The sequence below is a fragment of the Stenella coeruleoalba genome (assembly GCF_951394435.1).
Source record: "Stenella coeruleoalba genome assembly, chromosome: 13".
Taxonomy (NCBI): Eukaryota; Metazoa; Chordata; class Mammalia; order Artiodactyla; family Delphinidae; genus Stenella; species Stenella coeruleoalba.
In genome coordinates, this window is record NC_137159.1 from 16,128,968 (window position 1) to 16,141,063 (window position 12,096).

General features: G+C 36.5%; 1 protein-coding gene across 1 annotated transcript; it reads right to left on the reverse strand.

Annotated features, from left to right (window-relative positions):
• Window positions 1–9,170: 9,170 nt before the first annotated feature.
• Window positions 9,171–9,609, reverse strand: LOC307196100 (large ribosomal subunit protein P2-like). Its single transcript, XM_079940828.1, has one exon. The coding sequence runs from the start codon at window positions 9,564–9,566 to the stop codon at window positions 9,261–9,263; it is 306 nt and encodes a 101-aa protein (XP_079796954.1). The 5' UTR covers window positions 9,567–9,609; the 3' UTR covers window positions 9,171–9,260.
• Between the last annotated feature and the right edge of the window lie 2,487 nt (window positions 9,610–12,096).

Here is a 12,096-nt window from a genome sequence, read left to right on the forward strand (position 1 = left end):
AAATGTGGCTAATGCCTCACATTTGAATGATGACTTTTTGAATTGAGATATAATTGGCATATAACATTGTGAAAGTTTAAGGTGTAAAACGTGTTGATTTGATATATGTATATATTGCAATACGATTACCACTGCAGTGTTATCTAACACCTCTGTCACATCACATAATCACCATTTCTTTTTCGTAGTGGGAACAATTAGGATATATCTTTTGTCAGCTTTGGAGTTTATAATGCAGTGTTATTGTCTGTAATCATATGCTGTGCATTAGATCTCCGGGACTTATTTAACTACTAGTTGCAAATGTCTACCTTTAAACAATATCTCCGTAATTCCCCTACCCACCCCCCCCAAGCTCCTGGAAACCACCATTCTACTTTTTTGTTTTTACGAGTCTGACTTTTTTAGATTCCATGTTTCAGTGAGATCATAAAGTATTTGTCTTTCTCTATGTGACTTATCTCATTTAGCATAATGCCCCCAAAGTCCATCCATGTTGTCACAAATGGCAGGATTTTCTTCTTTCTCATGGCTGAATGGTATTCCATTGTGTATATATATATATATATATATATATATATATATATATATATATACACATACATATACCACATCTTCTTTATCTGGAATTAAGAATGCCAGCTATTGGGTTAAATAGAGTATTTTATTAAAACTCACTTTACCTGTCTCTTTTTTACTTTTAAAGTGTGGCTTACATTATATTTCTATTGGGCAGTGCTGGCTTAGACAGACTGAAATGAAAAGTATGAGGAGGGATATGGAAAGAGGCGAGGTTGGGGCATTCAGCAGAGGCTGACTATACTGGGTCTTGAATGGTATGCTGTGGCATTTAAATGTTATCATTTTATCATTGTGGAGTCACTGAAGTTCTGATGTGCATTTCAGCAAGTTCACTGTCTGCTTTTGGAGAAGGGAATAAAAGGGGGTAAAGCAACTGGCAGGGAGCCCAGAAGACAGTCGCAGTAATTCAGACAAGTAGTGAAGATGCCTGAAAAAGCAGTAGGGATGATGAATGAACAGTATGTAAGGTGATAGAATCAGCAGAATTTCATGATTGATGAGATGCTTGGGCAGGGCTGAAGGAGAATGTAGTAGGACTCCTGGGTTTCTGGCTTAGGTACCTGGGCTTTTGTTTTCATTAATATAGGAAACACATAAGAGGGAGAAGGTTTAAAGTAAAAGTTTACAAAAAGGCCACGTGGTGGGAGAGGGAGAAAACAAAGAAACCAACCAAGCAAGCAACCAACAAAAAACATGACTGGTTGTAGGGATTGGAGAGAATTGTTTCTGCCATGCCCTCACCAATATAGGCTCTTTGGAGTATAGGATCAATGAGGCTATTCTTGATGTTTATTTTTTTAAATCCTTTTGTTTTGGGGTGTTATTCTTCTGAGTTATTTTCTTTCCTGGTGTTAGGCACAAAGCATGTTTTTATTCCCACTGTTTCTCTAAGTTCACTTATTCTCTAACTCTTATTAATGAGTAAAGAATCTAAGTGTCTGAGAGTATCTCAGTGTGTCTCAGTATTAGTGGGCAGGTAATTTGGGTTTTTGCTCATATCAGGAACTAAATCATCTCTGTGACTTTCAGCATTTTCACTGTGGTTTTGGCTTGTCACAGCAGAATGTTCAGCCTGTTTCAATTTTCTTTTCAGTTGCTAGGCTCAGAATGGAAGGAGCTTTGGAATCTAAATTGTTTTGTGGATTTTTCTTGCCATATATCCTACACTATATTATGCTCGACTCTACTATACAGCTACCTGTGTTTGAATATATAAATATGATTTTATTTTCCTGGAGAGATATTGAAAGACAGGAAGACTTTTATGTCCTTTTTGGTGTTTGGATTCATTGGCGAAACTGATGTGGCTGAAGCATCCTTCAGGAGACAGAATGCATATGGCTGACAGAGGCTGCTTTCGTGAGTTTGAGGAAGGGAAGTCTTTTGATTATAATGGCACATTTTCCTGAATCACTTTGATAAGGCTTTTGTTATATTTTAAACCAATATTTCACCAGAGCAGAGATGAAAAGCCTAATTTTTTCTTTCAGGATTTTGGATAGTGTCAGGTCAATAATATACACAAGTATATGTGGGATTTTCAGGGATAAACAGACAGTTTTATTGATGAGGGACCATTAATAAGCCCTCTTTCTGAGGCTAACCTAAATCCAGCAAATTATTTTGTGGCCCTTTATTCTGAAATTAGTCTATTTTCTCCTTCAACACTCATATTAATAAACTCATAATAACCACGAGAGCTTCTGTGGGTTGAGCATCTACCATGTGTCAACCACTTTATATGTATGTTTCTCTGATTTGTAAAGCAACAGTACCAATTAGGCATTTTTATCCCCATTTTATTATTTTTATTGGACTTCAGAAACAAATAATTGGATTTGATAAAATCTCTAGTTCTTGATATACTCTCATTGTTGGTAAATGAAGTCTCCTTTGCTTATTTGTTTTGTATAATATTATAAATGCTCATGAACCTACCATCAAACAATGAAACTAGGACTTTGATGGCAACTGACATCTCCTGTGTAACATTTTTTCTTTCCTCTGGTTCCTCTCATCTGAGGGAACCTCTATGCTAAAACTAAAACTAAATCTATATCTAAATCTGCTTAACAAATGGTTAAGCAAATACAAATACATGTGCGTGCGTGTGCGCACCCTCCCTACAAATGAACTGAGACCCTTATCTCACACCATACACAAATATTAACTCAAAATGGACCATAGACCTAAACGTAAGAGCTAAAACTATAAACTTCCAGAAGAAAACATAGATAAAATCTTTGTGACTTTGGGTTAGGCAAAGGGTTCTTAGCTATGGCACCAAAAGCACAGCTGTAAAAGAAAAAAATCGGTACATTGGAATTCGCTAAAATAAAAAAAATGCTGTAATTAAATAAAAATCATTTCAAAAAGGGAAAGACAAATGTAAAATGTTTTCAAATAAAAAATGTAATAAAAGACTTGTATCCAGAATACAAGAACTCTTTAAAGTCAATAATAGGCAAACAAACAATTCAATTAAAATTTGATCAAAAGACTTGAAAAGACATTTCAGGAAAGTAGATACACAAAAGACTAATAAACATATGGTAAATATGATCAAAAGCAGTAGTTATTAGAGAAATGAGAATTACAACCACAATTAGATACTACTTCATACCCGCTAGGATGACTATAAACAAAAAGGTAATACCAAGTTTGGTGAAGATGTGGAAAAACAGGAACCTCATAAATCAATGGTGGGACTTTAAAATGGTTCAGACACTTTGGAAAAATGTTTCAAAGTTAAAAATAAACTGATCATATAGCTCAATAATTTTATTAGTAAGAATCCTCTGAAGAGAAATGAAAACATTGGTCTACACAGTAAGTCCCCTACATACGAACCTTCAAGTTGTGAACTTTCAAAGATGCCTTCGCATGTCCAATCACATAAGTTAGTTCACGTGTTTGGCATACATTGTCACGTGTGTGCATCCTCTACAAGTGGTTGTGCTTTTGTGTACTTTACTGTACAGTTCTATATAGAGTACAGTAGTACAGTATCTTTATTTCAAGCCCAGGATGTCCCGAAGCAAGCATCAAAGCAGCAGTATATAGCCGATTGTGCTGGTTGGGTACCTAGTTTAACTTTGTTGGACTTATGAACAAATTGGATTTACGAATGCTCTCAGAACAGACCTGGTTTGTACGTAGGGGACTTACCGTATTCTTTTGGCATTTACTTTTGTTTGCTCAATACTATCTTATTAAGATTAATTCTTTTGTTTGTGTAGCTGTAATTCATACAATTTTACTATCGTGTAATAATCTATTGCAAAAAAATTACTTAATTATACTCCTATTAATGATTTTTGCTATTATGAAAAATACCGTCATGTTCATTCTTACATCTCCTGATATACATTTGTGATTTTTCTTTTGCATATATAAGAATTTCAGGACATTTTGATGTTTGTTACCAGACACTTGGTGTTCCTTGATACTGTTGTGAATGATATATTTTTAATAGTCCATAATATATATTAGAGATCACTCTTTGTGTTGTATAATTTTATGGGTTTTAACAAATGTAGAATGTCATATATCCATCATTACAATATCACACAAAATACTTTCATTCCCTAAAAATCCCCTGTACTCCACTTATTCAACCCTCTCTCCACCTTTGCTTGAATCCCTGGCAACCACTGACATTTTTACTGTCCCTATAGTTTTGCCTTTTCCAAAATGCCATATAAATGGAAACATATAGTGTGTAGTTTTTTTGGACTGGCCATTCAAAATGTTTTTATTTTTTCTTTTCTTCTTTTTCTCTCGATTAATATTGCCAGAATTTAGTCTATTTTCTTAGCATTTTCAAAGGTCTAATTTTTAGCTTTATTGATCTCAAAACTTCATCAATTTCTGGTCTTATATTATCTCTTTCCTTCTAATTTCTTTGGGTTTATTTTGTTGTTTATTTTAACTTCTTAAGTTGGACCCTTAACTTATTAATGTTTAGATTGTATTATTTTCTTATACAAGTACATAATGCTACAAAATTTCCTCAATTTACAATGTGTCAACTATAACAATTTAGGTGTAGTCCACAAGTTTTGATACATAGTGTGTCATTATTAAGCAGTTCTAGATAATTATATCTTCTCATGAGTTATTTAGATACATTTTTGTTTGGATTTTAAAATGTGTGGAAATTTTATTTTTTGTAATTTTTAACTAATTTGCAGTATGATCAAGAAATAGTCTGTTTTATACCTATTCTTTTTTTTATATATATAAATTTATTTATTTATTTTTGGCTGTGTTGGGTCTTCGTTTCTGTGCGAGGGCTTTCTCTAGTTGCGGCTAGTGGGGGCCACTCTTCATTGTGCTGCGCGGGCCTCTCACTATCGGAGCCTCTGTTGTTGCGGAGCACAGGCTCCAGATACACAGGCTCAGCAGTTGTGGCTCATGGGCCTAGTTGCTCCGCGGCATGTGGGATCTTCCCAGACCAGGGCTCAAACCCGTGTCCCCTGCATTGACGGGCAGATTCTCAACCACTGCGCCACCAGGGAAACCCCTATACCTATTCTTTGAAATTTATGGAGGCTTGCTCTATATTATTTTTTTAATTTAAAAAAATATTTATTTATTTATTTTTAATTTTTATTGAAGTATAGTTGATTTATAATGTTGTATTAGTTTCAGGTGTACAGCAAGTGAATCAGTTATACATATACATATATCCTTGACAAGCAGATTTTTTTCTCAAGTGTTTAAGTTCAGCATTACACATATATCTATGTAGAAGTCAAGTATCATAATTGTGTTTAGATCATATATATGCTTATTTATGTGCTATCTGATTGATCTATTAATAAGTGAGAAAGTCACATTGAAATTTCCCACTCTGATGATGGATTTATCTATTTATAAATGTTACTCTATCATTTTATTTTATAATATACATGAAACCACTTTTTTAGTTGTACATATGTTTAAAATTTTATATCTTCCATTATGGTGAATGGAAACTTCAGCAATAAGAAACTTCTCTATTCCTAGTAAAGATTTTTTAATTTAAAGCCCATTTTGTCTAATATTAAAGTAGCTGTACTAGCATTTGTTTTTTCTTTAGAACTTGGTTATCTCTTTTTGCAGCCTTTTAATTTCAACCTTTTAAATTTTTTTTGGTTTAAGTGTGTTTCTTCCGTACAGATTAAAAAATAAACAAACCTGCTAATCTCTGTCTTTTACTTGGTGAGTTTATTCTTCTTCTATTTATTGAAATTCTTAATATAATATTTGGAATTATTTCTATTATCTTTATTTATCGTTCAATTGCCCTACCTTTTGTTTGTTTCTTATAATTACTGTTTTTGTAAGAATTGATGTACATGTCTTTGCCCTCAGACACAAATTTTTGCGTGCTATTTATTTCCCCTTTTCTCAAATTCTAGATTATTAATATAATACAGAATTTTAATTATGTATTATTATGTAAATACTTTTTTGGTATTTTAATTTTTTTGAGAAATACAAACAATTATTCTCTCTATATTAGTAATATGTAATATATAGAGATTTCTCTTACATCATCTTCTTTGTTTCTCCTCTTTTAACATTTCCTCCAAAATGTTTCCAATGAAGTAACTATGTGTCAAATCTTCTGAAGTCTTTAAGAGGTTTATCTACCCTGTTAACACACACACAAACACACAACACAAACATAAATAAATATATATATTCTCTCATTTGAACAGCAATTTGGCAAGCTATAAAATTCTAGATTCAAAATTATTTGCATTTAGTGGAGAGGGATAAATTGGGAATTGGGATTAACAGATATACACTACTATATATAAAATAGATAGCCAACAAGGACCTACTATATAGCACAGGGAATTATATTCAGTGTCTTGTAATAACCTATAATGGAAAAGAATCTGAAAAAGAGAATATATATATATATATATATGTCACTTTGATGTATACCTGAAATATTGTAAATCAACTATACTTCAACAAAACAAACAAAATTATTTACCTTTAATTCTTTAAAAATATTCCTTTATTGATTTCTCAACTCCAGTGTTGCAGTTAAGAAGACTGAGGTCAATATGATCTTTCCCTTCGAATATGACGTTCTCTTTTTTTGTTTTTCTGGAGATTTTAGAATCTTCTATTTATCTTTTATTTTCTTAAATTTTCCTATAAAATGACTTTTCATGTCTCTTTTGACATTCTATAGAGTTTTCCAGTCAGATGTTTCCTTCCTTCCTTCCTGTTATTCTGGGAAATTTAACTCAATTATTCCTCCAAATATTTTCTTCTATTGGATGCTTTTTCCTTCTGTGATTCCTATTATTCAGACACTGGCACTTAAAATTTTTATCAGTTTTTTGCCTTTCCTCCTTTTTTTCTGGAATAACTCTTTAACACGATGTTACCACCCGGTAATTTGTTCTTTTGCTGTATTCACTTTTTTTCTTTACCAGTGTATTTACTCATAGGTAGTCCAACTGCAAGATTAAGGGCATAGTCCTCCAGACTGCCAAGTCAGCCCAGGATTTCTGACACTAGCTGCAAGTTTATGCGTCCCCAGGGATACCCTCACTTCACACTACCTAGTTATAAATTCAAGGGTCACCAAGGACTTCCCCAGATTCAATAATTTGCTAGAATGACTTACAAAACTCAGGAAAGTGTTGTCGTTATGATTATAGTTATATCATAGCAAAAATATAACAAATCAGAACTGGACAAAGGAAGAGATGCAGAGGGTGGAATCTGGGACTAGGAGGCTCTGAAATGTAAAACTTCTGTGTCCTTAGGGCTCATTACCCTTTTGACTTTGGTATGTGGCCATACGCAGAGTACTCCCAGCCTAGGAAGCTCAGCCCAGTGTCAGTGTCCAAAGTATTTACTGAGGCTTCATTACATAACCATTATTGATTGAGTTATTGCCCATACAACTGAACTCAATCTCCAGCCGCCGCACCCCCCACCCCCCAACAACCAACCCTCTAATTGCAAGGTTGGTCTTTCTGCTCTCGGCAGCCCCCACCCTGAGTCATCTTATTAGCATAAACTTTCAGTTTCAAGGGGACCATCAGGAATAACAAAGACACTTCCATCCTTTGGGGAATTCCATGCATTTACAGGTTATTTCCCAAAGACCAATATCTCTTTGAGTAAAGTTAATTTTTTGCTGTGCAGTGTTGGTTCATTTTGAAAATTGTCTTTCCATACCCAATATTTCTAACTAGATATCTTAAATTATTTTTTTAAATGTTTCATATCAATATTATAGATATTATATATATATATATATACATATATATATATATATATATTTTTTACGCAGGCCTCTCACTGTTGTGGCCTCTCCCGTTGTGGAGCACAGGCTCCAGACGCGCAGGCTCAGCGGCCATGGCTCACGGGCCCAGCCGCTCCACGGCATGTGGGATCCTCCCTGACCGGGGCACGGACCCACGTCCCCTGCATCGGTAGGCGGACTCTCAACCACTGCGCCACCAGGGAAGCCCCTATAGATATTATATTTACTATAAAATTTCTTGTTCTGTTATTTTTATTTTGTTTTATTTTCATTTCTCTAGAGGTGGGTCAAAAAAGATCTTGTGGTGATTTATGTCAAAGAGTGTTCTTCCTATGCTTTCCCCTAAGAGTTTTATAGTGTCCGGGCTTACATTTAGATCTTTAATCCATTTTGAGTTTATTTTCATGTATGGTGTTAGGGAATGTTCTAATTTCATTCTTTTACATGTAGCTGTCCAGTTTTCCCAGCATCACTTATTGAAGAGGCTGTCTTTTCTCCACTGCATATCCTTGCCTCCTTTGTCATACATTAGCTGACCATAGGTGTGTGGGTCTGTTTTGTTTAATATCTCTGCCTGTGATGGTATCTATTATATAGTTCATTGTTTCTTTTGTTTTTTCAGCTTTATTGAGGTATAACTGATATACACAAAACTGCACATAATTAATTTATACAATTTGGTGGGTTTGGACAGATGAATACACTCACAGTACCACCACCACAATCAAGGGAATAAACCTATCCATCACCTCCAAAAGCTTCCTTGTATCCCCACCCCACCCCCTTTTTTGGTAAGAATACTTAACATGAGATCTACAGTTAATGAATATTGGGGTGCAGAATGCCTTACTATTAATTGTAGGCACTGTGTTGTACAGCTGATCTCTGGAGCTTACATCACTGTTTTCTTCTGAAGTGGTTGTACTTCTTTGTTGTCAAGGTCCTTGTTAAGATAAAGGGATGAACATCAGAACGCTTTTTTGTGCCAACCCAGGTGAGTTCAAAGGAGAAGAGGGAGAGCTCTCATGTGAAGAACTACAGAAAAGCACAGGTCATCACTCTTCCTCTACACTGAACAGCTCTTCAGTGAGTATTTTATTCTCGGCTGCTTCTCCTCACCCTTATGTTGGGGAGGAGACTTTCCCCACTGAGGTTTGAGAAGGAAGGGGCAGGGGACTGAATACCTGGGCTACTTTTCACTGCTCCTCTCTGAGAGCTTCTGTGCAGCCATGCTGAGTTTTAAGGAGTGGGCATTGATGGTCTCAAGGCAACAGCTGGACTCAAAGGGCTTTTCCTATTTTTTTTCTTCTTTTTTTTTCGTTTGGTTTTACATTAAAAGGGTTTTATTTGCAGGGGAGCAAGACTCTAGTCAAACGAGCCAAATCCCATGTCGTCATCTGACTCCTTCCTCCTTTTTCTCCTCCTCTGCTGCTGCTGGGGCAGAACCCGCAGCAAGAGCTGCAGCTCCTGGGGCAGCAGAAACGACCACAGCCCCGCCAGCGGGCATGCTGACCAGCTTGTGGATACCCTGGGCAATGACGTCCTCAATGTTCTTGCTGTTCAGCTCACTGATGACCTTGTTGAGCCGGTCGTCGTCTGCCTCGATGCCCACGCTGTCCAGGATCTTCTGGATGTCCTTGGCACTGGGGGAGGTATTGCCCCCAAGAGCGGCCAGCAGGTAGGAGGCAACGTAGCGCATCTTGGCGGCGGCAGAGGAGCCTCACGCGTGCGACCTCGGCGGCGCCAGGGATGGAAAGGGGCTTTTCCTAATTTAGCCTTCCTGATCCCACTGGCTGGACCCCATCCTATCTACGCAATATTTCAAACAGCTCTCCCTCTCTCCAAGTGCTTCCCACAGTTGTCTCTTTTATTCCTCAGGTTTCTAAGTTTCAATAGTTCCCCCACGTACCATTGATCTTAGGAGAAGGAGCCAGCAGGCTGTGCTAATTCTGCTTCTTATTGTAAATCAGAATAAAATACTAGTTTTTGACCCATATCACAAAGAAGAGGCATTATAGTTTAAGTTAAAGTGCTCAAGAATCTACCCTAATAAGGAGTTAAACCAGATTTCAAACTTCACTCAAATTCAAAGTCTGTGTTCTTTCTATTTCTCTGTCTCTAGGAGGGTTTAGACTAGACTGAATTTACCTTTTTGTGGTTTTGTAGCAATTAAGCCTTTCTTTTTAAACCTACTCTCATTGCTACCTGAGGAAAAAGCAGTTGGTATGGGTTATGAAATGTCTGCAGAGTGGAGAACTCTCTACAACTTTGCAAAAGAACAATTTTAATAATAAACAGCAGCATTGACCCCTCTGTGTTTTTCCACAGAGCAATTTCATTGCTGGTTTGCTTGACCTTGAAACCTTGTGCCACCGCTTTGCACAATTAGCAGACTCTAAATGTATATTCAGGTCACATCTGTGCTGAATTGTTTTATTTATGTGGATTGATTGTGGATTACGACACAGCATCCCTACTTATTCAGGATAAGTGGAGTGAGGAGTTTTAAGGACAAACAGTGAACCAGCTGCAGAAAGGTCAAGAAGACAGAAGAGTGTAATATTGCAACTTGATAATGTAAACTTCAAGAAGGGATTTTTATTAAACCATAAAAAAACATCTGTACCATCTTAAGACTGAAAGTTCAGGCTTATTAAGCACTGACTGCGTAATGAATTTTGCATACAGTCATCATAAAACTCTCTTCCACCTGCCATGTTTCTGACGAGGAGCATTATTCCTAACCTGGGAAGTATTTCAAACTTTTTCTTAAATATCTTCTAATGGCCAGTAAGAGGTAGTGAATATCTTCAAAGTAATAGCCTGAAGTAGCTATAGAAAATTCTGATAGAAAATTCAACACACATTTTTGTAATAATCATACTTTTACTTTAAAAATATATGCATTTTTGGGCTTCTGTGGTGGTGCAGTGATTGAGAGTCCGCCTGCCAATGCAGGGGACGCAGGTTTGTGCCCTGGTCCAGGAGGATCCCACATGCCGTGGAGCAGCTGGGCCTGTGAGACATGGTCGCTGAGCCTTCACGTCCGGAGCCTGTGCTCCGCAACGGGAGAGGCCACAGCAGTGAGAGGCCCGCGTACCGCAAAAAAAAAAAAAAAAAAAAAAAAAAAAAAAATATATATATATATATATATATATATATATATATATATATATGCATTTTTGTACTGTCCTCCATACAATAGCCATGTTTGCTTCAATAAGTGAAAATATAACTTATTGCCTCAATCCTGTGGTTTACTGAATTAGTAAACCTCTGTTCTACTGAATTAGAATTTTAGAGATATGGACTCTGGCATATTTTTGCTAGATCTGTGCAGATGTTTCTGATGAATGGTCAAATTGAGAGCGATTGATCTAGGAAGATGGGTCTTAGCTGTCATGTGGCTTTGTACTCTCCTTGACATAGGAATGAGCAGTTCTTCTTGAGAAGGAGGAACTGAACTCTGAAGATTGGATTCTATCCTCCAAATCTAGGGAGTCATTAAAGGTGTGGGGCTACAAGGACCAAAAAGAAAAGTATGGTTAAAATTTCTGATGGGATTCTTATCAGCTGAAGAGTGTCAGATATCACAGTGCTGTGAGCAGACCGCAAAAACCCTGGCTAAGTCTTTGATGATGCAAGTTGTATCTTTGTCTAATACACCACTAAGTTTTAAAGAAAATGGGTCACTTTTCAAAATTGCTTACGCCAAAAGGTTTATGAAAGTGGCTTGGTCTGTTGCTTATTCAGGTATATAAACAACAACAAAAATAATCCTCTCTGGCTCCGCGTTCAGGTCCTCTGAAGTTTTGGTTAGCTCACTACCTCAGTCAACCGCAGGACCTACTTCATCTGGGCTTTTGCCTATGGCCAACAGGGGGAAGGAAAAGGGATAAGAGCAGAAATACCCACTAGAAAGTAACCTTTTCTAGGAGTATTCTCTGTAGCCGAAATTGTTGGTTTCCTTTGACTATTTATTCCCCAATTCTTTTTATTTTCCCAAATAGAACCATGATTTAAGTTCAGGTATCCACATGACTCTGGGTCAATTCTGATTAAAACTTGGTGGTTTTAGTCTCTTACTCTGTGATTTGTTTAGGATGGGCTTGTAATCCAGTTCTGACCAGTAACCAAAAGGAGAGGTCTTCTTAAGAGTTTCTGCTCTTGAGCAGGAGATTCCAGAGAACATTATGCTCTCTCTCCTTTGGCTATTGTCTTGGGTGTAT